This window comes from Pseudopipra pipra, chromosome W (assembly GCF_036250125.1).
Source record: "Pseudopipra pipra isolate bDixPip1 chromosome W, bDixPip1.hap1, whole genome shotgun sequence".
NCBI lineage: Eukaryota > Metazoa > Chordata > Aves > Passeriformes > Pipridae > Pseudopipra > Pseudopipra pipra.
Genome location: NC_087580.1, coordinates 15,537,693 through 15,564,837, shown reverse-complemented (window position 1 = coordinate 15,564,837; position 27,145 = coordinate 15,537,693). Strand labels below are relative to the sequence as shown.

At 51.4% G+C, this 27,145-nt stretch overlaps 1 protein-coding gene and 1 long non-coding RNA gene across 2 annotated transcripts; both read left to right on the top strand.

Moving 5' to 3' along the window:
• The first annotated feature begins 265 nt into the window (after positions 1-265).
• LOC135404878 (serine/threonine-protein kinase pim-1-like) lies at positions 266-3,586 on the top strand. Its single transcript, XM_064639606.1, has 5 exons — positions 266-916; positions 1,122-1,488; positions 2,129-2,305; positions 2,574-2,727; positions 2,921-3,586. The coding sequence occupies exons 1-4, from the start codon at positions 266-268 to the stop codon at positions 2,678-2,680; spliced, it is 1,302 nt and encodes a 433-aa protein (XP_064495676.1). The 3' UTR covers positions 2,681-2,727; positions 2,921-3,586.
• A 47-nt stretch (positions 3,587-3,633) lies between these two features.
• On the top strand, positions 3,634-6,067 carry LOC135406132 (uncharacterized). Its single transcript, XR_010426140.1, has 3 exons — positions 3,634-3,807; positions 4,630-4,742; positions 5,108-6,067. It is a non-coding gene; the product is annotated as an uncharacterized LOC135406132 (long non-coding RNA).
• Positions 6,068-27,145: the final 21,078 nt, after the last annotated feature.

The following is a 27,145-nucleotide window of genomic DNA, read 5'->3' as shown; positions in this document are numbered from 1 at the left end:
GGGGCCAACGGGGAATGGACAAACGGACCAACGGACCAACGGCCCCTGCGCTTCGGCAGCAGCAGCGGCGGCAGCAGCGACTGTAGCGACGCGCTCTCGCTGTGACTCTTGTTCGTGCTCTCCTTGCTCGAGCTCTTCGTCCTCCTCTCCCTCTCCCGGTGTCCCGCTGTCCCAGTGTCCCTGTGCCGGTGTCCCTGTCCCAGTGTCCCACTCCCGCGGTCCCTGTCCCATTGCCGGTGTCCCCCTCCCCTTGCCGGCCCGGCCCATGGCCCCGGCCGTTCCCCTGTGCCGGGCGGGGCCGCCCCGGCCCCGGCCCTGGGCGGCCCGGCGCGGTCTCGCCCTCGCCCGGCTCCCGGCGCGCCGGTTGTGGCGCTGCTGGGCGCTCCTGTGGGGCTGGCTGTGGGACGGGCTCGGCCTCGCCGCCCCTTGGCTCCGCCTGGCTCGAGCCCGGCGCCTGCCGGGGCCGGCGGGGGCCGCGGGCGCCGCGGCCGCTGCCGCCTCCTCGGCGGCTTCCCCGGCCAGAGCTCCGCCGCTCGCCAACCCGGCCGCCGGCAGCGAGCCGCCGCTGCCCGCTGCGGCTGGGGAAGCCCGGCCCGGGCCGCTTGAGGGGCGCTCGGGGGCCGTGCCGGGCCCCGGCCCCAACGCTGACGGCCACGTCTCGCCCGCACCGAAGGCCAAGGAGCCGCTGCACGAGCGCTACCGGCTGCATTCGCTGCTGGGCAGCGGCGGCTTCGGCCGCGTCTACGCGGGGACCTGCCTGGCGGACGGAGCCCCGGTGAGTGCAGGAGGAGGAGGAGGAGGAGGAGGAGGAGGAGGAGGGCGGGACGGGCGGCGAGCTCAACCCGCCCTTCCCCTTGGCTTGCAGGTGGCCATCAAAGCCGTGTCCCGGGATGGCATCCGGCGCTGGGGCGAGCTGGTGAGCGAGCGGGGCCAGCGGCAGAAAGCGGGGCGGGACGGGCGGGGACGAGCCGAGGCCCGGCAGGGTGGAAGCCGCCGGGACACCTGGAGGGAGAGTGGCCGTGGGCTCCGTGGGGGACGGGGAGCATCCAGGGCTGGCCGAGGGGGAGCAGGCAGACAGGCACGGCATCAGCCCCACTGACGACCCCGTGGTCCCCCCGCAGCCTGACGGCACCCGGGCCCCCCTGGAGATCGTGCTGCTGGACAAGGTGTCCAATGGCTTCCCTGGTGTCATCCAGCTGCTGGAGTGGTTCGAGCTCCCCAACGGGTTCCTGTTGGTCATGGAGCATCCGGAGCCGTCTCAGGACCTCTCTCGCTTACTGAGGGCGTGGGGGTTCCTGCCGGAGGAGATGGCGTGGGGGCTGTTCCGCCAGGTGCTGCAGGCCGTGCGGCACTGCACCAGCTGCGGTGTCCTGCACCGGGACATCAAGCCCCAGAACATCCTCCTCCACCTGGCCAGCGGCGAGGCCAAGCTCCTCGACTTTGGATGTGGCACCTTCCTTAAGGACACGGTCTACACCCAGTTTGCAGGTGAGCCCACAGCCGGGGGATGCTCCTGGTGCCGGGCATCGCATGGCCATGCCCGGGTGTGGCAGTGGAGATTGCCCCTTTGGCTGAGGGGGAACAGGATTAGTTCTTCAGCCAAGTTGCTTTTGGATGGGGCTGGGAGGTTACTGTGAGACAGGCCCCGGCCTTGCCGACAGCCTGCGCCACCCACCCTGTCCCGGGCTGGGTCTGGGGCAGGGGGGAGCCAGCCTGACCAAAACCCCCATGAGGGTAGCAGAGAAGGGGGTCAGAACTGTGCACCAGCTGGCTTGGTGTGCAGGCGAGGAAGGGCTTGGGCTGCTCCGCTCGCCTTGTTTGCCTTGGCTTATGATGAATTGTTGGGGGCAGTGCAGTGGGGCGGGGAGAAGGCACGGCTTTTCCCCACCACTGGGTGGGTTTTTCCCTTGCATGTAATGGTTGGGCCTTGCCAGGGCTTCTGCTGCCCTCTTGGACACCAGCGGCTTCTTCTCCAACCCAGAGTTTGTAACCAAGAGTCAGGGGCCGGCGAGAAGGCAGTGGGTCCCAGCGTGTGCCACTGGGGCAGGCCCCACATTGCCAGGGATGCTGGGGTGAGGCTCTGGGAGCAGGCAGCATCCACCTGATGAACTGCGTCTGTATTCCGTAGGAACACTGTCATACAGCCCGCCAGAGTGGATCTACCTCAAGCGCTACCACGGCGAGGAGGCGACCATCTGGTCCCTGGGCATCCTGCTCTACCAGATGGTCTGCGGGAAGCACCCTTTCCGCAAAGGCCCCAACACCATCTGGGACCAGCTCCCGTTCCCAGCACGGGTCTCTCCAGGTGGATACCAATCTTTGTGGCACGGGGGGAATAACGGTGTTGGGAGAGGGCAGCGGGCTCACGAGGACGCCGCTCTTGAAGCTGTTTGTGTCCCATGGGTGGCTGGAGGAGGTGGCCTGTGTCCTGCCATCCTGCTCTCCTCCAAAAGGGAGAATCGATGGAGAAGTTTGGGCACAGCCCTGAGCACAGCCAGCACGGCCTGGGCACGTGGACAGTGGGACAGAGGGGACAGGATCCTTCTCCAACTGACCGGCCATTTTCCCCCCAGGCTGCCAGCACCTTATCAGGTGGTGTTTGTCCATCCGCCCCTCGGACAGGCCAGCACTGGAAGACCTTTTGTGCCATCCTTGGGTGCAGGGCATTCCCCTGCCCTAGAAGACGGGAGAGATCCACGTGCTCCCTTTGATCCAGGGGCCTGGCAGGTAACACCTCCACACATCTCTTGGCAATAAGAACCAAAGGAAACCAGACTTTTTTGTCAGCCTGTAGCACTGAGGGGGGGTCATCCCACGGGAACACGCCCCTCTTTGTGCTGGAGCTGGGCTGCAGACCCGGTCTCCCAAGTGCTGGTGGCCACCATCCAACCTGGTTTTGCTCGTCCCGCTTCACAGACAGCTGGGCCCTCGGCAGAACGCTGACAGCCTGGTCTGGCCCCCAGGGAAGGAGAAGGGGCCTCTGGAGAAGCTGTGCCGGGTGGGCCTGCTGCTGGAGACATCGAGGACGACGTCGAGGATGACAAGCTCTCAGTTGACCTGGACGCCGGCCAGCTGAAGAGGATGGACTTTGATTCTGGCCCCTTCCTCTAAGCCGTGCTCCACACGCCGTTTGCAGATGAGTCCACACCCAGGGGGTGCTCCCGGACACAGGCATTGCACAGCCTGGCTGGGCACCGAAGGTTCCCCTTTGCTGATGGGGAACCTGAGGAATTCTTCAGCCGGCTGCCAAGCTGCTTCTTGGCAGGAGGGCGGGCGGGTGCTCTGGGCTGGGTGTGAAATGGGAGCCCGGCTCTGCCCCCAGCCTCTGCCACTGCCCCTTTGCTGGGCGGGGCTGGGGCAGGGGCAGCCAGCCTGCCAAAAACAAACCCCCGTGGGGGGAGCAAAGGCGGGGCTGCAGAACACCAGCTGCTTTGGGCTGCAGGCCAGGAAAGGCTTGGGCTGCCTTGGCTTAGGAGCCTTTCTTTGGGCCAGTGCAGCAGGGCAGGGAGAAGGCCTGGGTTTTCCTCAGCTGGAGGAGGTGGGGTTTTCCTTTGGCCTGCAGGGCTTGGGCCTTCCTCAGAACCCTGACAGAATGTTAATGTTTTACCTTTTTTTCTTGTTTCTGCTTTTGGTTTGTAATCTCTGTTCATGAATTTGTTGTTTGTTTTCCAGGGAAGAGTTGGAGCTGGTGCCCAGTCCGGGTTGGGAAGGGCTGGGACCATCCCTGGAGAGGATCTGACGTCCCCTCTGAGAAGGCTGAGGACATCCTTTGGGACACGCTCTTCTTGCGGCAGCAGATCTTGTGAGGTAGATGCTCCTCTTGCCCATCTTGTCAGCAGGAGTGGGATAATGGCTTTGGGGAGATGGCAGCAGGCACATGAACATCCCGCTCTTGCAGCTGCTGAGGAGGTTGATCTCCTGGGCTTGGCTGGAGGAGGTGGCACCTGTGTTGAGTAATTGCTGAAATCCAGTCGTTCTGGGATGACCCCAAATGACAGTTTAGTTTTCAGCTTGCTCGAGCTGTATCTCAGCTGTTCTCTGAACAGTTCTCTCCCCCACCTGCCTAGTACTTCCCAACTGCTCCCTCCTGTCCCTGCAATGAGTTCCCAGCTCCTCATGGTCTCCATCAAACCACTGAGAGAAGAAATAGAAACTCTTCTCACAGTCCCCCGGAGTGCCCAAATGAGGAACAATGTAATCCTGGAGAAGTCCTAGAGAATTAGAGAAGGGATGTCCCAAACAAGCAGGATGGAAACTAAGCTCTGGGTACCCAGATAATGAAAGAACAAACTTTATATTTGGTGGTGAAACACAGTGGTGCTGTGCTGCTCAAGAACTGAGGTCAGGATGACAGAGAAGGCCCGGAAGGCCCAGAAAAGGACTTCCAATAGGGGTGTGGCTATGTAAAGCAAAGTACTGAATCTGTATTAAGTAAGCCAGACTATTGAATGCACATGTAAACAGTGTGTGTAATAAACAGCCCTGTCTGTCCTTTGGCACGGTGGATTAGAGGAGCTCTCCTCTGAACGCCCAGCATGCTGAATAAAGAAGAATGCTCTTTTTAACATCTCCAAATTGGGGTGAAGAAGTTTGTTTCTGCTGCTTTTCAGTGTCATTTTTGGCCCCCAGACAGGACACCTCTGCCTGATCTCCCGCGGATCCGAGGGATCTCTGGATCTTCACGCCAGCACCAGGACTTTGCTGCAGAAGAGCACAGATCCCCAGCCCAGTCTGGGACACAGGTAAGATCCCAGTGGATAACAAGGCATTCTTATTGGGAATCCTGCCCATGTCAAAGATATGGATCTTTCAGCACACTGGGGTTCTTTGGTATTTTGGGAATCCTGCTCATCTGAGACCTGTGGATCTTCCAACACTTTGGGTGGGTTCTTTGTTATTCTGGAATTTGGTCTCTGCCTTTGTTTTATCCATCAATATTGTTTTGTACTTGTAAATTCTCCCAGGGAGAATTTAATGGAGTGTTGGAATCAAAGGGTGGCTGTTCTGGAACACTGAATTAGAATCCATTGTTGCAGTTGATGCTGTTTGAGAAGGGGAACAGAAGTGGAAGGAGGTTATGTCTGGTGATGTGTTTTTCACTTTGCAGAACCTGTGAAAGGGCAGAAAGATTGTGGTGTGAATGCAGCGCCCTCAGAGCCCTTGGTGTGAGCCCGGAAAGGAAAATCAAGCTGAGGGACAAGATCAGTCTAATTTGGGGACATTGTTGGAGGTTGGAGTTGCAGTTCTGGAAGAAATCCCTGAGGAAATGGTGCCCCCGGGGAGAGGAAGAGGACGAGAGCATGGGCAGCCTGCTTCAAACATCCCCCCCAGGAGACCTGGGATCAGTCCCTGTGCATCCTGTAAGAAAGATGGACACTGGAAATGGGATTGTCCGCAACTGAAACTTCAGAACCCTCCGAACCCTCTCGTGGCATCACTGAAGACGACTGAGGGGGCACCAGAGGATTCTTCCCCATCAGAACATCTGGTTCCAGCCAAGCTAAGCACAATTGTTTGTGGCTGTGGGAACTTGTTCCTCTGTGTTAAATCCGGGAAAATGAAACTCAAGGGACAATTCTAGAACAATTGTCTGGTGTGCCAGGGAATTGGGAAACTGGGCCATTTTTAATGCTGTGGCTTTGAAATTGGGAAAACAGTGGTTGGCTCCCCAGTTTTTGTATTTCCCCAATTCCCCAAAGCCTCTGCTTGGGAGAGATCTCTTGGCAAAATGAAATGCCACAATCCAATTGAAAAATGGTCCAATATAGGTTATTATTGCAGAGCCTAATTCTGGGGAAGTTTCTAGTTTTGCATGAGAGTCTCCCAAAGCAGAAGTAATCCATCTGCCACCATCACTTGGGGATGCAGTGGTTCCAACAGGATGGGCTGGAGAGGTGCCTCCATGATCCAAGAGAGCAGAACCCGTGAGAATTCCAGAGAAACCTGGAGTGGGGTTGGTGGGGCCAAAGCAATGTCCTTTGCAAATAGAAAGTTGTAAGGGATTCTCACCCTTTGTAGAACAATTGATGAAATTTTGCTTGTGAAAAGAATGTGAATCTAAATGGAATGCTCCAGTTTTGCCAGTCAAGCAGGCAAATGGAAGGCTATGCCAGTTAGTCCAAGTCCTTAGAGCTGTAAAGAACAGAGTAGAAGATATACAAGCAGTCGTAGCGAATCCTTACACTTTGCTCACTCCCCTAAATTAGAGTTTAATATGTTTCAAAGGATTAGGTTTGAAAGCTGCCTTTTTGTGTCTCCCTTTGAGTTGGGAAAGTCAAGAGCTTTTTGCTTTCCAATGGGAAAATGCAAAGCCGGGGAGGAAAACCCATCTGACTTTGGTGGTCCTCTTGCAGGGGTTTAAAAATAGCCCCCCAATATTTGGAACTCAATTGGCAAAGGGACTGGAGGAATGGAGAAGTCCAAACCCACCCTCTTGGAGCCTTATTGCAGGGTGTGGATGATCTTTTGATAGCCACTGATGCTGAGCAGCAACGTTGGGGTCAGACTGTGGCCCTGTGGAATTTCCTTGGGCTGAGTGGATATGGGGTATCCCAAACACAAAGTGCAAGTAGTCCAGAGCCCAGGAGCCTCTGTGGGCTTTGGAATTCTCCAAGGACAAGGGAGGCTGGGCCAGGAAGGAAAGAAGCAACCTGTCAACTGCCCCAGCCCCAGCAAAGGAAGCCCAGAGCGGGATTGCTTCCAGACTAGAGGGGAAGTGTATTGGGGCAGACCTGACTTAGGAGACAGCCCCTTGGAAAGTCCTGGTTGGGAATTGTTTCCCAGGGGGGGCAGCTTTGTCCGGCATGGAAAACAATTCTCTGGATGCACAGAACTCCCCACCACCAGGTCAGAGATCCTGACAGAGATCCTTCTCCCAGTAGAAGAAAAGGAGTCTAGTGCTAAGGATTGTCAACTCCTTGAAACCTTAGAGCAAAATTTGCTCCAGGAGGCTGGGCAGTTCCCCCAAGTGGGCAAATAATAGTCCCTGAGCCAATCTCCTGTGACCTGGTGGTTGGGGAACATGAGGGGATTCCTTGGAGTGAAGCAAATTATTGAAACATTTGCACAAGTGGGTTCTTGGTCCAAAACTGACCCCTGCTGTACAAGCAGTGAGTCAGCAGTGTGGTGTGTGGAAGAGAAATAATCCAAACCCTGCCACTGGAGTGGGAACAGGTGATGGAAAATGCAGAAATGTTGCAGGTGAATGTTGGCAGATGGATGTGACTGAATTGCCCAGAAAAGGGGGGTGTAAAGATCTCCTGGTCTTGGGGGATACCTTCTCTGGGTGGCCAGAGGCTGTTCCTTGTTGCACTAAGCAGGTTGGGAAAGAGACTGCAATCCTGTTCAGTGCAATCCTCCCTGTATTTGGGATGCCTTTGGGAATGTCATCAGACAGAGGTTCCCACTTGACTGCAGAAACAAAATGCTTCACTCTTGTTTTGCTCTTCTGACAACAGTTCAAACACTGTTGACGTGGGAGGAAAATTTACATGTCTTTTTAGTGCCAAAGGTGATCCAAGTGTTGCCCACAAGTGTCTGTATTACATAAGCAAGACTCTGTAATGAATCTGGAAACTGTGTGTGTAATGTAAAGCCCTGTGTGGCTGTCACTGAAGTGCTGAGGCTGAACAACAGCCCCTGAGCCAAAGCTGAGCTCTAGATGAACCTTCCAACCTAATGGGCTGTGTCTCCATGTATCTGCTCCTGAGCTAAAACTGGGTCTATTTGTTGGTACAAATGTGGTGTGATGGGACTCCACCTGTGTATCTGCTCCTGAACCAAACAGGTGTGCTTCTTAGGAAGATCTGTTAGTCTGGGCTCATCAGTGAATCCTGTTTGTGTCTGTTCATTAACAAAAGATGTCTGATTGTGAGCAAAATCTGATCTTTCTCTTTCTGTATCTAGAGAGTGGTCTTGCAATAGGGGTGTGACTGTGTAAAGCACAGTAATGGACATGTGTTCAGTAAGGGGGAATATCCAATGCCTCTGGAATCAGTGGGTGTAATCCCAAGCCCTGCCTGTGTCCCTGAGCAGGCTGGATTAGAACTCTCCTGCAGGCGTCCAGCACGCTGCCCTAAAGAATGCCTGCTTCTTAACACCTCCCAGCTGGGGTTAAGGACTTGCTTTCTGCTGCTTTTGGAGACCATTTCTGGCCCCAGATGGGACCCTCTGCCTGATCTCCCGTGGATCCGAGGGATCTCTGGATCTTCATGCCGGCCCCAGGACTTTCCTGGAGAAGACCACAGATCCCTGGACTGGTCTGGGATGGGGGAAGATCCCACTGGATAATAAGGCATTCTTTTGGGGAATCCTGTCCCTCTAAGACATGTGGATCTTCCAGCTCTTTGGGTGGGTTATTTGGTGTTCCCCCATTTGGTCTCTGGCTTTGTTTTCTCCACTAATCCTTGTTTTGTGTTTGTATTTGTTTCTGCACTGTAACATTTGCCCAAGTGGGTTCTTGGTCCAAAACTGACCCCAGTTGTACAAGCAGTGAGTCAGCAGTGTGGTGTGTGGAAGAGAAATAATCCAAACCCTGCCAGTGGAGTGGGAACAGGTGATGGAAAATGTAGAATTGTTGTAGGTGAATGTTGGCAGATGGATGTGACTGAATTGCCCAGACAAGGGGGGTGTAAAGATCTCCTGGTCTTGGGGGATACCTTCTCTGGGTGGCCAGAGGCTTTGCCTTGTCACACCAACTTGGCTGGGGAAGTGAGTGGAATACTGTTGAATCCAAGAATCCCTGGATTCGAGGTACATTTGGGAATGTCATCAGACAGAGGTGCCCACTTGATTGTAGAAGTGGTCCAACAAGTCAAGTCAGGGATGCATTATTGCAGAATTCCAAAGGCCAGAGCCCCTTGGGTAACTGAGAGGTTGTCTGAGAAGAAACCAAATGCTTAAGTCTGCTTTGGCTCTCCTGACAATAGTTAATTGGGTCTTGACTTGGGAGCAAAATTTACATCTCCTTTTAGTCTCAAACGTGACCCAAGTGTTGCCTCCAAGGGATTGCTGGGTGTGCACTCCTTTACCTGAAAAGACAAGGAAGCCATTCACCATTTCTGCCTTCCCTATTCTGGCAGAAATGATTCCTGGTCACTGGGTGAGCACTTGTGTTCCCCAAAAAGTAGACCCCGCAGTCAGTGTGCAAGTACCCCCCACCACCTCTGACAATCCTGCCTGTGTCCAAAGCTGTGACCCCCACTAAAGGAACAGGACAAGTGGATTGTGTTAATGAGAGTGGCCCGTTTGTGGGAAATCACCCCCAATGTCCTCAAACCCTTCCTGCTGGGGAAATGACTGATCCTTGGCCGGTCCCCAAAGGAACGGGGTGGGATTGGTGTGTGGAAATAACACCTGTGAAGGGTTGCCCCAAAGCTGGAAGGGCATTTGTATTTTAGCTTGCATCAGGATTCAGTGCTGTAGCTGTTCTAATGCCTTGAGCTGTAAAATGAAATAAAGCTCCTAAGACACTCTATCCCTTCAGGAGCTTAGTCTGAAAAAAGGGGGGATTTGATGTGGGATATAGAAGACTGCTCCCAACATTTCTCTATGGCCAAGGAAGGAAAACTGTAATCTTGGAGAGGTCCTGGAGAACTGGATCAGGGATGTAACTAAGCAAACAGGATGGAAGCTGAGCTCTGTGGGCCCAGAGAAGATCAAACCCAAACGTTCCAGTCTTTGTGGTGAAAGGTAATGACACTGTGTCTGCTCAGAACCGAGGGCAAGAAGTGGACACCTCAACTTTGGGGGGCACCAGCTACCAAAAAACCCACCAGAGAGCCCTGAAGGAGACCCCAAAGGACCAACTAAGGACTTGCAATAGGGGAGGTGACTGTGTAAAGCAAAGTAACATCTATGTCTTAAGTAAGGGAGAATATCTAATGAATCTGGAAACTGTGTGTGTCATGTAAAGCCCTGTGTGGCTGTCACTGAAGTGCTGAGGCTGAACAACAGGCCCTGAGCCAAAGCTGAGCTCCAGATGAACCTTCCAACCTAACAGTCTGTTTATCCCTGTATTTGCTCCTTAGCTAAAACTGTGTATGTTTGTTGGTCAAAGATGTAGTGTGGAAAGACTCCCCGTGTATCTGCCCCTGAACAAAATAAATGTGCTTATTAGTGAGATCTGTGAGTCTCAGCTCATTAGTGAATGATATTTGTATGTGTTGATTAATCAAATCTTATGTCTGATTGTGAGCAAAATGTGATCTTTATCTTCCTGTCTTTAGAGAGTGGTCAAGGCCCTGGCAGTGGATGTGTGGCCTTGTTTGGCAGCAGATGGGGCAGGTTGACTGCCTGGGTTTTCCCCTTAAGCCCTGGCCAGGCTGTGGGTGGAACCCAGGAGGAGAATGGAGCCAGATGGTTTTGCACACTCGTAGCTCTGCGAGCTTGTTTCTGCAAGGCCAGAAAAGCTGGACCCCCTCCCAGCAGAGATGGAGCCCTCCCCTAGGAGTGGACGCCCTGGGTGGGATTCCCCGTGCCCGGGAGGGGTTCTCCAACCCTTGGCTGCGACCGGGGCTCCCCCGCTGCCGTGCGGGCCTGGCTGAGGGGAACAGATGAGGGCAACTGGGCAGGGAGCTTTTCTACTCACTCCAGGCACTCTTGGTAGGAACGATGAGGTGCGTTACTGAGCTCAGCCTTTTGTCATTCTTTGCTGCTTTGCACTGCAGGAAAATTACACACTTGTTCTCCAAAGTTGGTGTCGGTGTCTCTTGTGCTGACCCTCGTCGCAGGCAAAAGAGTTCCCTGGGGCCCTGCAGTGTCACAATGGTCCCCTGATTCCATGGGACAACATTCCTAATTTACTGGCTAGACTGGAGGAAAATCCCAGGAAGGGCCGTGGTTTGTTAGGATTTGCTTTATCTGAATGAGCCCCGGGGGGCTTTTGGTGCTGAGTCCTTGAACCTCAGGTACTGAGGGGAGATTGCACAAACCTGTCCAGAAGTGAAAGTCAGAAGGAGAACCCAAAGTATCTCAAAGCATTAATGGGTCCCACTGAGGGCCATTCCCAAGACAGGCTCCTCATGGACTGGTTGGAGGAGAGGATTGGAGGCCATGATTGCACAAAGCTCTCAAAGGCTCAGTTTCCAAAGGAAATCCCAAAGCTCCTTAAAAACCCTGGAGGACCTACTGACAAAGCCTCTCAAGGGACTAATTACAGCAGAGAATTGGAGACCATGATTGATCAAACCTCTCCTAGACTCAGAGTCAAAAGGAAAGGCAAAGGACCTGAATAAACCTTTAGTCCCTTCAAGCATTAACGAGCCCCATTGAGGGCCCTTCCTGACCAAGCCTCTTCAGGGACTCATTAGAGCAGAGAACTGGAGGTCAGGGTTGCACAAACTTCTGCGAGATTCCAAAGCAAAACCCAAAGGCCTTGGAAAACCCTGCAGTCCCTTGGAGCCTTCAGGAGCCCCCCAAGGGCCATTCCTGACAAAGCCTCCCCAGGGACTCTCCAGCAGATCCTTGGGGGCCGTGAGTGCAGGGAGGCAAAGGCTCTGTGCAGGCAGCTGAGATGTTGAGAACAGCCTGGCTTGGTTGGAGGCAGCAGAAAGGCCCAGCCCTGACCCCCAGCCCGGGGAAGGCAGATCCTGTCCCTCCCGCCTGGCTCAGGGCTCTGCCGGGGGCACTGCCTTGGGGGGTGACGCTGAGGGAAGGACAAGGGGGTGCCAGTGCCCAGCCTGCCCGGGCCCTTTGCTGTGCCCTGCCAGCAGCAGCCTCCCCGTGCTGTGCCCAGGCTGCTCCTTTCAGCTGCGGGCACAGACAGGGCCCAGCTGTGCCTGCTGCTGTCCCATCCTGCGCTCAGCACGAGGGACGGGGCAGCCCAAAGAGAAGCCCCGTTGCTGGAGTGAGCCCAGGCCCTGAGGCACAGGGGATCTCCCAGGGCCTGTGCCAGCCAGGGGCCTTGTGCTGGGCTGTCACAGGCCAGGGCAGGGGCAGCTGGAGAGCCCCTGGCCCAGCCCTGAGTCACGGGCTGAGCCATCAGCTCCTGCAGAGAGAAGGGACCTCACAGGCCCTTCCCCAGATTGAGGGCAGAAATGTTCCTCACAGGAACTGCTGTGTTTATCCTGCTGCATTTGACAGCTGCACTTCTGCCTCTCTCTCACTTGGGCCTTCAAAGAGCTCTCCAAGGAAAAGCTTCATTGAGTCCCAGAATACCAGAGGCTGGAAGGGCCCCCTGAGCAGCCCTGCTCTGGCTGTGGCTGGGCTGCAGTTCCCTTTGCCCAGAGCAGCCCCTGTCCTGCTGGGTTGGTGCTCGTGGCTGCAGCGCTGTTGGTCCCAGCCCAAGGGTTTGGCTGTCCCTGGGCAGTGCTGGCCCCACAGGAAGCGTCTCTGAGGAGGGGAAGGGAGAGAGCAACTTGGCTGTCCCTGGATGGCCAGACAGGTTTAACCACAGTCACCTTGCCCAAAGCTTCTCTTCTAGGCACCCCCAGAAATGTCAGGTGTCCACACCTGAGCTTGGTTATGCCCTGCTCACCCCCTGCCCCAGGGCGGTCAAGTGCAGAACCCATGTGGATCTCTGCAGCGACAGGGGGATGCCAGGAATTATCAGGGTTGGAGGCTGAAGTGAGTTGAACAGGGGACAATTGGGAAAAGCCCCCCACGGGGACTGGCCCAGAGCATGCGCAGTCCCTCAGCACCTTCCCGGCCACAGCTCCTCATTGGCTGCCCGTCCGCTCGGGGTCCCATTGGCTGGCTATTGGCTACACTTGGCTCCATCGCACTCTCCCATTGGCTGGCCCTTCGCGCCACCACGCAGCTTCCCCATTGGCTGCCTCTGGGCAGCTCCCCATTGGCTGCTCCCCGGCAACAGGGCTGCTCTCTTAGCAACAGCACCGACCCTTCAACCTGCACTTTAATTCAACTGGGCCAGTTCCAGGGCAACTCAACATCCTCCCCATCCACCGCAGCTTCACATTTTCCCTTAGCAATAGCACTGGAACATTGGCCCAACAGCAACTTCACCTTTTCCCTTAGCAGAGTTCCAAAGCCTTGGTGCCACAGCCGGGCTGCTGCAGGAGCCGAGCTCCTTGCAAAAGCTCCAGGAGGCACCCAGCAAGCCAGCAGAGGCAGGCAGAGGAGCAAACAAGAGAAAAACTTGTGACAATCCAAAAATGGGAGAAGGTGTGCCAGGCGGATCTCGCTTGGAGACCGGGGAACCAGCCAAGGGACACTCGGGGCCCATCTCGGTGCCAGGAGACCTTTGCTTGGATCCTGGTGAACGGGCCAGGGGGCATCCAGGGGTCCCACGGCGAGGGGATTTAAGGCCGTGCCCGGGGACTGTGGGGAGCTGTTGCAGGACTGCTGCGGGAGCTGCTGCCACCCCCTTCCCCTGCGGGTTGGGTTTGTTCCTCAGAGGCTACAAGGCGACCAGGGCAGAAGCCCAGCAGAGATCTACCAGCTTGCAAGGCAGCAGCACTTCCTGGTGCTGCTAACTCCTGTCCTGTGCTTTTAACAGTTCCCCTTAGCTTGTCCCACTGTCCTATCTCCCTTCTTTCTCTCTGCTCTTTTGTGTTCCAAAACAAAGTGGAATTCTCGTTTTGGGATCCAGCATCTGGCCTCGTTTGTGCCTTAACCTGGCTTATGGGAGTGTTTTAGAACCTGGTTCCCCTCTGCATTGAAGTGGATCGGAACAGCTGGGGTCCCCAAATGGAGAAGGAGGGGGGTGGGACCCACAAAACTGAGAGAAAGGGGGAGGTAGGACTCCCAGATTTAGTGAGAGCAACTGGGGCAGCTGGAGTTTGGGGGTCTGATGGGAAAGGGGTGGGAGAGGGGGGAAAAGGGATGCGCTTTGCATCATCAAAGTGAGTGAGAAGGGGCTGAGACCTTGAACTGAACAGGGTGGGGGAGGGGGCCACCCCCAAACCGAGCTGTGGGGGGAGCAGGGGATTGCAGGGAGGGTGGGAAACGGGTGGGACAGTGAGGAAAAGGGTGAGAAAGGGCGTAGGGGGTCCCATGGGGGTCCTGTAGCAGGATGCTCTGCCTGGAATGGGGTAAAACAACTCCAACAAGGCCCTGTTTGCAAAACCCCCGGCAGGAAATGAAGAAGGGGGGTCACGCTCATGTGATGGGGGACACAAAGGGACCCCTCGACCTTCTGTCCCACCTCCCTCTTCCCCCCTCTCCCTCCTCTTTCCCAACGTCCCCCCAATTTCCAGACCCTCTGTGCTCAGCCAGGGGCTCCCAACCCCTCCCACTTAGGCTGGGGGTCGCAACCCCCCTCACACTCAGTTTTGGGGATCCCACCCCTTTTCCCTTCTCTCCCACCCCTTTCCGATCGTCCCGTCAAACCACAGCTTCCCCGTGCTCTGCTCTGGGGGTCCCACCCCCTCAACCGCTCAGTTGAAGGGGTCTCACCCCCTTTTTCCACCTTTTCTCCCCTTTCCCCTCCCTTTTCCCTGTCATCCCCTGTTGCCGGGGGGAGTGGAAGGTTTAGACAAAGTTCATTAAAGAAGTCCTGCCCTTGAGTCCCGAGGTGCAGAAAGGACTCCCTGGCTCTCTAAACTCCTGCTCAGAGAGGAGCCTGGGGGCGGCTGGATCCAATCTCAGCCCCGGATTATGCCAAGGGTTGGAATTTAAGGAATTACAGAGCTGTGATTGAACCACTTTTGTCCTGCAGGTTTTAATGATGGAAAATCAGATATATTGATATGAAATGAACTCATCATTATCACAGATGAACAGACAAAAGATTTTAATCAGAATTATTTACTACACAATATAAACAATAAAACTATCAGTAGTACAGGATAAGTACAATATAATTGAAGGAATTATACTAAAGCTGGCAAAAAATTAATAATTATTAAGTAGACATTTGATGTAACTCCCCAGGACCAAGGCTCCTGGGGAGATCTCTTTTGCTCACCCTCGAGGACTGACCTTGCGGGGGGTCCCCAGCCAAGGGGGGAATCTCCAAACATACACCCCAAGAGGGGTTATGTTGGAAGAACCTGCCCCTGGGAAAGGGGACTGGAACTTTATAGTATAAAGTGATGGACTGACAGCCCTTGGACTCCAGTGGTTGCCTCACCATCAGGATGTTAATTCAGGGTTGAACCCAGACTGGTTTCAACATCTCCTGGCCTGGCCTGGGCCCCTCTCAGCTCAGCACTGATACATTTGCAAATAGGGCATTGTCTTGGTCCCATTCCAGGGGGGAATGTCCTGCCACAGTGTCCCAGTGTGCCTGTAATTCCATCCTGCCCTGCAGTGTCACAATGGTCCCTTGATTCCACAACTTCCCCAAATGTTTCCAGGTTCCTTTGGTTCCATGAGGCCCCCATGTCACAAAGGCCCCTGGATTCCAGGAGTTTCCACAGTGTCTCAGGGTCCCTTTTTTCCAGGAGGCCCTGCAGGCTCCCAATTGTCCCTTGATTGCAGGAGGTTCCCAAATGTCTCAGGGTTCTTTGGTTCCAGGAGGCCCTGCAGTGTCACCTTGGCCCCTTCATTCCATGCAGGCCCAGGCAGAGGAACCCCAGCACGGAGCCCCCGACCCCCGTCAGCATCTTGGGGGGCGGCGCCCGACGGCAGCTCGGGGTGGGGGGGCAGCTGGGGGCAACTGGGATATACTGGGAGAGACCAGGAGTGACTGGGGTCATCCTGGGACTGACTGGGATCATCCTGGGACTGACTGGGCCCTGTGGAACACCCTGAAAGTTCTGGAGGGGCTGTTTTAAGTGAGCTCTGGAAAACTGTCCTGGCTGTGCAGGGCAGGAAATGCTGATGTTCTGCAGGCCCCCAGCTCTGCTCTCTGGCTCCTGGTTTCCCTCGTGCTGGGCAGTCTGAGCCCAGGCAGGGGCAGCCCTACAGGAGGTTGTGGTGCTGCAGGGCCCAGGGGCTGCGCCCTGAGGAGCTCCTGCCCCAGGGGCTCAGGGACCTGGCAGTCTGTGCTGCTGGGGGCAGGATCGTGCCCCGGGCTGTGGCTCCTGGGTGCAGAGGAGGAAGGAGAAGCACAGCTTTGGTCCCCACTCTTGTGGCCGGAGGTGCAATAGGCTGGGCTGGGGGTGGTGGCCTGGCTGGTCTCTCTTTGGCCTCGGTTGTGGGGTCTGCAGGGCCAAGTTTTGCCCTGCCCTGTTTGCAGCCTGGTGCTGACCCACTGCTGGGGCCCCCGGGCAGGTGGGTGTTTCTGCCCTGGGCTGTTCTCACTCACACCACATGTATGTGAGGAGGCACTGAGGTGTGTTCCTGCCCCAAATCCTGTGTCTTGGACCCTCTTGGTCCTTTCCTGGAGCATCTTCTCCCAAGCTGGGTCCTTGCCTGTTCCTCCCTGGAGCACAAAGTGGGCCATTTGCAGTGGGACCTGCTGGGGGACCTGCCCTGGTCCCCGTGGCTCTGCTCTCTGGGGACAGGGAGCCTTTGGGGACTCTCTCACAAGCCACCCCCACTCATGTCCTGCTGGTCACCCAGGTGGCCCTGGCAGTGCTTGGGAACATGACTGGGATGGGGGGTGTGCCCACCCGTGCCAGCAGGGAAGGGCACAAGTTCCAGGGGGGACGTCCAGGGAGACAGGACACTGCAGAGGAAGGGCCTGGGGGGTGCAGAGGGACAATAGAGAGGGGAGGGCGGATCTTTGGCATCCCCTCCTCTGCTTGCTTCAGGCTTCAAGAAGACACCACAAGGAGAAATCACATGGAGAAATATTTATTGATCAAAGACTATTAAAAGCCTCAGAAACGGGTGAAAACGTCCTTCCTGGGGGACACCAGTCCAAGGAAACTCCTGGTTACTGTCCAGGCCGGAGCAGGTGCCCGTGGGCTCCAGGGGGTCAATGCAGATAAAATCACTGGGGGGGCTCCTTCAGCAGCAGCATTTAATGCATTTGGACAGGCCAGGGACCATCTCCATGTCCTGCACAGAAGGGCTTCACCCTCCTCAGGATCCCTGAGTGACACAATGACACCAAAACCCAGGAATGACAGAGCAGCTGCACCCACTAACTTGGATTTTTCCTTTTTCAAATGTCATTTAACTCACTAAATCCATCTCTTGCCTAGGAATGGTACAGCACAGTCAGGCACATAAAGAAACTGAAGGACCAACACCCATTTACCAATTCCAAATTTTAATGGTTGAAAGAAAGGCCCATTTTCCTTTTGCCCTGTGCCACCAACAACAGGAATCGTTTCTGACTAAATTGTCCTTTACTCTTATTTCAAACCCAACACGCCACTCCAGGATCTGAAACAGGAGGCCAGGCCCAAAAGAGTTAACTAAGAAATTTGGGCCTGCTAACAAGCTACCAACATCCAAAACAATCTGTGCTTGTTCTGTTCTACTTACTGGACCAAAGCTTAAGAGAATAGTACCGGAACATGTAATAGGCCTAGAAGCAATAAATTAGAAATGCAGTAGGATCAGGTAGACATTTGAATAGGAGAAATAGGCCTGGAGCCAGGGCTTTCTCCAAGCTTCAGTGAGCGGGTCAAGAACAATGGAAAAGAAGGAAGGTCAAGCTGAGGAAGATGAGTTGAAGCCCCCAGACCCACCAAAATTGAGGGCCAAGAGAAGCACCGCCCCAAGCCCCACCTGAGCTCCACCTATACTCCACCTATTATTAATATGCAGAGATAGATGTTGGAATCACTTGAATATGTATTTATACAATCTGAAGATTGTATAAAAATGCTGATTTTGTGTGAAGCCTTTGAGCAAGTTTGTCCAGCGCGAGCTGGCTTGCTCCCAACGTTGAATAAACAAATACCTTGCTGCTTAAAGATAAAAAGTCTCTGAGCAGTTTCTCGGACCGATTTTTCGGATTCATTTGGCGACCGGCAGCAGCACACCTTCTCCACCCGGCTGCGGAATCCCCTGGAGGACGGGACCCCCTTGGGCGCCCTCGGGTAAGTCTTTTTACCCGAAGGGGCTCCCTTCTTCGGTGGCTTCTTGCGGGGGCTGGACAAGAACACTGCCTATTGATAAAAGGTGTTTGTATCTGGTTCTGGTTTTGTTTATTCTGGTTCTGGTTATTCTGGTTCTGGATACCCGTGAGTCGAGGCGGGACGCCGTCTCGCGGGGGACATGGGAGAGGACGCTCTCCCAGGGGAATATCCCCTCTGGGCTGGTCTGGTCTTCTGGTCTGGTTTTGTTTGTATTTGGCCAAGTATTGTTATTGTGTACCTGATATATCTTGCTTACCTTGAAACATCCAGGAGCACATAGTTAAAAGTATTATCATGCTAAGAGTTGCTATATGAGAGGTAGTGCTGAAGAGTTAACTATAAGCACATCACTATGGATAAGACCTAGAATTAAGATTTGTCAATTTTGCAATTGTTAGTTATATGTATGAGCCTTGTGTAACAGATGTAAGGTTTGCCTCCCCGACAGACAAGGCTGGGTCAGAACCAGTGTGCATATTGCAGAAAAGAGGGACACTGGAAGCAAGAATGCCCTGAATTAACAGGTGGAAATACAGGCACAGGAGAGGCTGTTGTTGCTTACAGAGTACTGAGTGAAGGGGGGGGCTGGCAGGCCAGTGCTAGGGGACCTGCTGGTAAAAATTAAACTAGGGGAAGAAAAAGAAGAATTAGATTTTCTAATTGACACCAGGGCTACATTTTCTGTTTTGAATTAATACCTAAAAGTGATAAATATGTTTAAGTCGTGGGTGCCACTGGCCAATCAGAAAAGCTTTCTTTTGAAACCCCTAAAGTTCAAAATTGGAAAACAAATGGGAGTGCATCAGTTTTTGTATTTACCAAATTTATCCAAACTCGTATTGGGCAGAGACCTACTAGAAAATCTGGGAGCTGTAATAGAATTCAAACAAGGTAAAATTGAACTTAAGGTTGTCGTGGTTTGAATTTTGTTTTCCCCCAGAGGCTAAGAAAAGTGGTAGACCCCAAGGGGTGGAAACCTCTGGAAGTTTTGAAGTTTTGCCCAATGGGCGCTCCTGCAGAAATGTAAACATATCACAGCTCACCGGAAGAGATGAGTTGTAGTTTTGATTGTTGGAGGAGAGGTGGCCATGTTGTGAGCCACGAGGAGGGGGCTCTAAGCCCCTTGGGCCCTCTGGGGCCTCCCAGCCCCGGCTGGGGGGCTGCAGGGACCTGGAACAGCATAAAGCTGGGCTAGGTGCCTGTAGTTATGCCGGGAGGTGTTTTCTCCATGGGCACACAGCAGCAGCCGACACTGGCCGGAGAAGGTGGCAGAGAGCCAGAGATAAGGACCTGTACTGAAGGAGCAGCAGAAACAACATGCAGCACCAGAGAAAAGACTCCTGGAAAGGGAGAGAGAGAGAACCAGCAGCTGAGAGACAGAGTTTGGGGTAAGACTGTACCAGACCCCCCAAAACTCCTTTGAGACCTCCTGGAAGGAGGAAGATGATGGACTCTTACTTGAAAGAGCCTTGGAGTGCTACAGCACTTACAGAGAGGAGCTGAGAAGCTCAAAGGCGTCCTGAAGCTGGACCAGGACAGCCAAAGGAATGTGGAGGAGGGCTTCGCCCCCCCCGCTGCCTGGAGACAGAGCACGGAGCTCTGCAAACGGGAATTTGAATCCCCTGAGGAAGGGACTTTCACGAAGATGCCCCTGCAGTTCGTGATATGCCTGTGGTGATGCGAGTCTGGTCCCTGCTGGCAGCCCACAGGTGAGGCCTTCGCTTGGACCGAAGGAGAGCCGAGGGGCTTGGAGACCCCCTTGTGTATGTTGAACAGAGATCCAGCTACAACAACCCAGTTACTGCTGCAGGGAGGACAGAAGAGGAGCTGCTGCTTAAGGACTGGAAGGGATCTGTCCTTCTTTCCCTCCTGGACTTTTATTTGGAGGGGAGAAGAGATCTGATCCATTGTAAATACATATGTCATGGTAGAGATAGTTGTGATCATGTGTATATTGTGATGTTATATTTATTTGTACAGTCATTGTAATATATTCCCTTTCCCCCACTTTGAGTCTGGTGTGTTTTGTCTGGAAAAACCCATCTCACATTAGGTTGAGATGTGGGAGGGGGGATGGAGCTAGGGAATTGGATTTGGGGACTATCTCAAACCATGACAAGGTAAAGGAAGAACAATTAATAGCAGCTCTGAGTTTAGCAATGAGCTATGTGGAGCCAAGCCAGGGTAATTCAAATGTCAATCAAATTTTAGATCAGGTATACCCAGGAGTTTGGGTTACTGAAACACCAGGAAAGTCAAAAAGAGCAGCTCCCATTGAAATAGAATTACGGACAGGAGCAAACCCAGTAGTTAGGAAGCAATATGCACTGAAGCTGGAAGATAGAAGAGGAATTGAGCCAATAATAGACAATTTTTTTGAAATTAAGGGTTTGTAGAGTGTGAATCAGATTTCAACACCCCAATTTTACCAGTCAAAAGACAAATGGAACACATAGGTTGGCTCAGGATTTAAGAGCAGTAAATAAAATAGCTAAAACATACATGCAGCTGTTGCAAACCTGTATACCTTATTAACAATATTAAAAGAAAGTGTAATTTGGTTCACAGTATTAGACTTAAGAGATGCCTTTTTCTGCCTTCCCTTAACACAGGAAAGTCAAAGGATATCTGCCTTCAAGTGGGAAAATCCCACCACAGGAAGGAAAACTCAGCTCATTTGGACAGTGTTACCTTAAGGGTTAGGAAATATTCCCACAATTTTGGGAATTAATTAGCTAAAGAATTGGAACAATGGCAGTCACCACCAGGAGAGGGTGTACTTTTATAATATGTGAATGATCTATTGATTGTTACTGAAAAACAAGAAGAATGTGCCCAATACTCAGTAAACCTCTTAAACTTTTTGGACTCATTTGAGTATCGAGTCTCTCAACAGAAAGCACAGCCGGTGCAGAAACAAGTGGTGTACCTGGATTACAAAGTATCTGAAGGACAATGATCACTGGGGACAACAAGAAAGGAAACTGTCTGCCAGACACTGAAACCACAGATGGTGAGAAACCTTCGAGCCTTTCTAGGAATGACAGGTTGGTGTTGTTTATAGATATATCAGTATGGGCTAATTGCAAAGCCTTTATATGACCTGCTGAAAATGACTGAGGGCAACCTCATCTGGACTCCCGAAGCAAGTGGAGCCTTCAAACAGCTGAGGTGAGAACTCATGAGGACCCCGGCGTTGGGATTGCCTGACGTAACGAAGCCCTTTTGGTTGTTCTCCCATGAACAACGAGGAATGGCTCTGGGGGTCCTGGCTCAGCAACAAGGGCCACACAAAAGAACAGTGGCCTACTTCTCCAAGCAATTGGATGAAGTAAGCAAAGGATGGCCCACCTGCCTAAGGGCAGTAGCAACAATGATCATAAATAGGGAAGAAGCCAGGAAGTGTACAATGGGACAGAAAATGACTGTGTTAGTGTCCCACACAGCATCTACAGTACTGGAACAGAAAGGAAATCATTGGCTGTCACCCTCCCAATTTCTGAAATATCGGGTAATCCTGGCTGAATCAGATGACATAACCATTCAGGTGACTAACACTGTTAACCCAGCTTCATTCCTAGAAGGAAGAATCTCGGCTGCACCTGTCATGCAGGACTGCCTGGAAACCATCGAAGCAGTGCACTCCAGCTGCCTGGACCTTAAAGAAGAACCACCCCTGGATGCAGACGACTGGTTTACCGATGGCAGCAGTTTCATAAGACAAGGTGTGAAGATGGCTGGGTATGCTGTGACCACCACTACTGAGGTAATCAAATCAAATCCTTTGCCCGCAGGAACCTCAGTCCAGAAAGCAGAACTGATGGCTCTCATTCGAGCTTTAGGATTGGCAGAAGGAAAACAAATTAACACCTGGACTGACTCCAAATATGCCTTTGGCATAGTTCACACTCATGGAGCAATCTGGAAAAAAGAGGACTTTTAACTCTTCAAGGAAAAGTTGTGGAATATACTGAAGAAACTCTATGATTATTAGAAGCTGTACAACTCCCCTCTCAGGTGGCAATTATGCACTGCCAAGGACACCTGAAAGGTTACACTGTCCTGGAAATAAGAAACAGAAAAGCTGATGCAGAAGCTGAATTAGCTGCTGCAAGAAGTAAAGAACTATCAGTAGCAGCTTTAGTGCTAGAAGAACTAGACACAGATCAACAGGTAGAATATCAAGAAACAGATTATAAATGGATACATGAAAATGAAGGTAAGGTGTTAGACAATAGATGAGGTTAACTAAAAACAGGTCAGTTAATACTGTTAGAAAAATTAGTGTGGCAATTTGTAAAAGTAAAACATGATAAAACTATTGGGGCTTAGACTCACTCTATTAGCATTTAAGGACTAGAGTAGCAGGACCAAATTTATTTATCACAATAGAGCAAGTCACATCCCAATGTGAACTTTGTCTTTAATACTGGAACAGAAATACGCCAAAGGGCAATAAGTAAAGGGCATTTCCCAGGTGAAACTTGGCAAATTAATTTCTCTGAGCTCCCAAGAAAAGGGGGGGGTCCTGTTATCTCTTAGTTTTGACTGACACATTTTCTGGATGGCCTGAAGCTTTCCCATGTAGAAAAAAATGAATCAAAAGGAGTGGTTAAAGTCTTGTTGAATGAGATTATACCACGGTTTGGAATGCCTAAGAGCATCTCTTCAGATAGAGGTTCACACTTCTGTGCATGAATTGTACAAGCAATAAGTAAAGCACTAAAAATCAATTGGCAACTGCATATGCCCTACAGACTCCAAGCAAGTGGGCAAGTAGAAAAGATGAATCTAAAATATGTCAAGAAACAAATTTTCATTGGTATCAAGCTTTACCTATTGCTTTAATCAGGCTAAGGGTCAAGCCAAGATCAAAAGGGAAACTGAGACCATTTGAAATTCTATTGGGCAGACCCTACATGATGCAAACTGTGAACAGTGAAGCTGTAGATCAAATCAGTAATCAGTATGTGTACGATCATGTTATGGCTGTAGGAAAAACAATTGCAGAAAAATGCTACAGTGGTGTTAGAACACCAACCCAAGCAGCCTGATTGTAAGTTACATCCATTCAATCCTGGTGATTGGGTATATGTTAAGAATCTTTCAGGAGATCCACTGTGGGAGAAGTGGGATGGACCCTACCAGGTGCTGATGACAACCTCCACACGATCCGGGTGAAAGAGAAACCCACGGGGATCCACTGCTCTCGAGTCAAGAGGGTTCCAGAGGAAGCATGGACCTCGGGAGAGGAATCATCTACTATCAAGCCTCCTCAGTGCTGATCTCTGGACTGATAAGTACATTAGTGTTAAATCAAACCCTGGCCGAAAAATTATTATGGTCTCAGGCCTATAATGGGAATTCTAGTCTATGATTTGCTATAAATACAGATATTCTGAATTCATCTGAACTGAACCAATACAATGCATCTGTTATAGTCCTCCAAGGAACAAAGGTACTGAATAATTGGTAAAATCCTGGTACCCCATACGATGCAAGTGTTTTAATAGGCACAGATTAGATGGTCACCCAGAATTGACGTTACTGTGAAATGTAATTAGTGGCTGATCAGTGTTGGCACACCTTCACTCTAGATAAATCAGTTTCTGTGATGTGTCAGTGGACATTCAGGGAAGGAAATATAACCAGGAGATTTCCAACCAGCAAATCTCCTACCACCCCATTGACTAAGACCACCACCAGTTTTACAACTCCTTCTTTAGCCTGTGAGAGTGTCCACAATTTAACTTATGCTGGACCTTACATGATTAGACACTCAAATGAGCAGAAGCTGTTGTTAGATCCCACATATTCACTGAAGAGGGTTCAAATAAGCCTTCAAGTAAACATATCAAACATACAAAAAGATTGTCAGCCCTATATACAGCAAAGCCCTAAAGGCTGGCATGCAGAGATGATGGCCAGATCCCCTCGTACCAGAATTCAAAGCGATGTAACCGGATGGTTTGGCACAGGATTAAGTGTATTAAACACCATAGATCAAGAAGTATTAGTGAATATACTAAGTGCTCTCACATCTGATCTAAGAAAATTCAAAGTCCCTTTAAGGTCATCTTTGCTCACTTTGGCAGAAACACAATCATTGGCAGTTAAATTGTTAACATTAGAAGCCAACCACACTGCAAAAGATTTCACCAAAATTATTCACTATGCTGGTGTCATCCATAAAAGGGTTGCACTTGCAATACAATGTCTCCAAACTCAACAGTGGGTACAATCTGTAGCTGCAGGAATATTAAGAGAAGGACCTTCAGGAATATTACCACAAGAAGTAAGAGAAATAATAGCTAGAAACAGTTCTACTACACAGTTTGAGAGAAATTCCCAAGCGTGGTGGCAGTTAGTGAACTTCACTTACAACCCTCAACATGAACAAATTGAAGCTTATGTGCTCACTATCAGTGCAGCCAAAGAAAAGACCATCTTTCCTATCCTGACATTAGGAGCCATACACCAAAATGTAATTGTCAGACCCATTGACCATAATGTTTGGGCAAGTTATGATCACACCAAGAAAAAGTGGCAGCCAGTCGGTACTGAGGCATGTATTCCTAAAGGACAATTAGGATATATCTGTGAAAATGCTGTAGTAGGAAATGAGGATTTCTGCTTAGCTGCTAACGATAGTGTGTGTACCTTTGAAATGCTTCCCCAAACTAAAACCCAATCACAAGTCTATTACGTAGGAAATGGTTGTGCATGTGTTAGAATCTTTTGTGTTAATTTTACCATAGATATTTGTCATGAAGTAGTGAGTGGTACTAATTTTTTTTTACTAAAATAATAGGCTGTGACTTTGATTATACTGTTCCAGTGACTACTAGACAACTGATAGAAGCTGATTATATAATGTACCATGATGTGCCAAAGTTACAGATAGCAATGAACATTAATCTTTCTAAAGCAATGCTTAAACATCCTGATATAGAAAAACTGGTCCAGGAAGTAAACAGAACGACTAAACAAATGCTCTGGCAAGTAGAACATGACACTGAGAGCATAAAAACCGTTTTAACCAAAGTAGAAAAAGTGGGAGAGCACCACTGGTGGGACGTCTTTACAGGATACTCCCCTACGGCATCACGAGGGGATGTTCCACTATTTGATACATCCAATATTGGTATTAGGAGCTGGCATGATTCTACTACTGGTCCTAATTGTTTGGCTATGGTGCAAATCAAGCATCATGGTTAGAAGGATGCAGATAATGTGGGCTGTGATGAATACCTATCAAAATCCATTGGAACTTGATGAAAGAATTCGTAAATTCTAAACAAAAAGGGGGGAATGAAACAGGAGGCCAGGCCCAAAAGAGTTAACTAAGAAATTTGGGCCTGCTAACAAGCTACCAACATCCAAAACGATCTGTGCTTGTTCTGTTCTACTTACTGGACCAAAGCTTAAGAGAATAGTACAGGAACATGTAATAGGCCTAGAAGCAATAAATTAGAAATGCAGTAGGATCAGGTAGACATTTGAATAGAAGAAATAGGCCTGGAGCCAGGGCTTTCTCCAAGCTTCAGTGAGCGGGTCAAGAACAATGGAAAAGAAGGAAGGTCAAGCTGAGGAAGATGAGTTGAAGCCCCCAGACCCACCAAAATTGAGGGCCAAGAGAAGCACCGCCCCAAGCCCCGCCTGAGCTCCACCTATACTCCACCTATTATTAATATGCAGAGATAGATGTTGGAATCACTTGAATATGCATTTATACAATCTGAAGATTGTATAAAAATGCTGATTTTGTGTGAAGCCTTTGAGCAAGTTTGTCCAGCGCGAGCTGGCTTGCTCCCAACGTTGAATAAACAAATACCTTGCTGCTTAAAGATAAAAAGTCTCTGAGCAGTTTCTCGGACCGATTTTTCAGATTCAGAACCTCCCCAGCTGCTGCTGCTCCCTGGCATCAAACCACACCTTCCCAAACCCTGACTATTGCTCAGTTCAAAGAATAAATCTAGAGATTTCAGTTCACTTCTCTTTTCTCTGACAAAACAACAGCAACTGAAAAACCGTATTATAATCCACAAACTGAATCTCTAATTCACTAATCACTAATGGAAGATCGGCACAATTAACACAAATCCAACCCCTGCAAACACTAAAGCTGACACTAAAGAATGCTCTGAACACACAATCCCAGCTTAACAGCTGCTGTGGCAATTTACCTTCCTTCAAATATTTAATGTGCACCAAATGCTTTTAAATGCACACAAGAACAAACTTTTGCATTTAACACTCTACAGCAAGTGAATTTTTTCTTTTTTATATCTATTATGGGTGTCTCTGAGTCAGACAGGATTCTAATACTATAACACACACTGCCAGTAACACACACTCCCCAAACACTTCACTTTCTCCAGCACTGACCATTGGCTTTGACAAACACAGTTCCCTGAGCAAAGCCCTCCCCAAAGCAGCTCTATGGGCAAGAGCTCTGTGTGTGACTGATCTGTGGGCAAAGCACACGGGGGGCCTGGAACCCACCCCCTGACCCACACCTGGGGCCTGGAACCCACCCCCTGACCCACACCTGAGGCCTGGAACCCACCCCCTGACCCACACCTGGGGCCTGGAACCCACCCCCTGAACCACACCTGGGGCCTGGAACCCACCCCCTGAACCACACCTGGGGCCTGGAACCCACCCCCTGAACCACACCTGGGGCCTGGAACCCACCCCCTGACCCACATCTGGGGCCTGGAACCCACCCCCTGAATCACACCTGGGGCCTGGAACCCACCCCCTGACCCACACCTGGGGCCTGGAACCCACCCCCTGACCCACAGCTGGGGCCTGGAACCCACCCCCTGAACCACACCTGGGGCCTGGAACCCACCCCCTAAACCACACCTGGGGCCTGGAACCCACCCCCTGAACCACACCTGGGGCCTGGAACCCACCCCCTGAACCACACCTGGGGCCTGGAACCCACCCCTTTCACTCAGTCAATACTGATTTCTTCTCATAAGCCAAATATCACACTCCTTCTTTTACAGTTCTAGCATCACTTTCACAACCCAATTCTATTCAATTCTGTTCTAGAGCTCCATTTCTAGGATGCTTAGGTATACCTTTTATACACTCAGGAATGCCTTAATAAAATTCCAGGGATCTTGCTTTGAACTCACCAGATCCAGGGACTTAGATCTCCCAGAAGAATATTTTCACTGCTCCCTGGAGTCCTCAGGGTCCCGGAATCCCTGGAGGGTCGACAGCATTGTCCCACCTGGCTCACCAAGAATTGT

Excerpts from the sequence above, each read along its gene's own strand:
- LOC135404878 (XM_064639606.1), top strand. The coding sequence starts at position 266 with ATGGCCCCGGCCGTTCCCCTGTGCCGGGCGGGGCCGCCCCGGCCCCGG. Across the intron at positions 917-1,121 it reads TCCGGCGCTGGGGCGAGCTG|CCTGACGGCACCCGGGCCCC; the intron begins GTGAGCGAGCGG and ends GTCCCCCCGCAG. Across the intron at positions 1,489-2,128 it reads GGTCTACACCCAGTTTGCAG|GAACACTGTCATACAGCCCG; the intron begins GTGAGCCCACAG and ends TGTATTCCGTAG.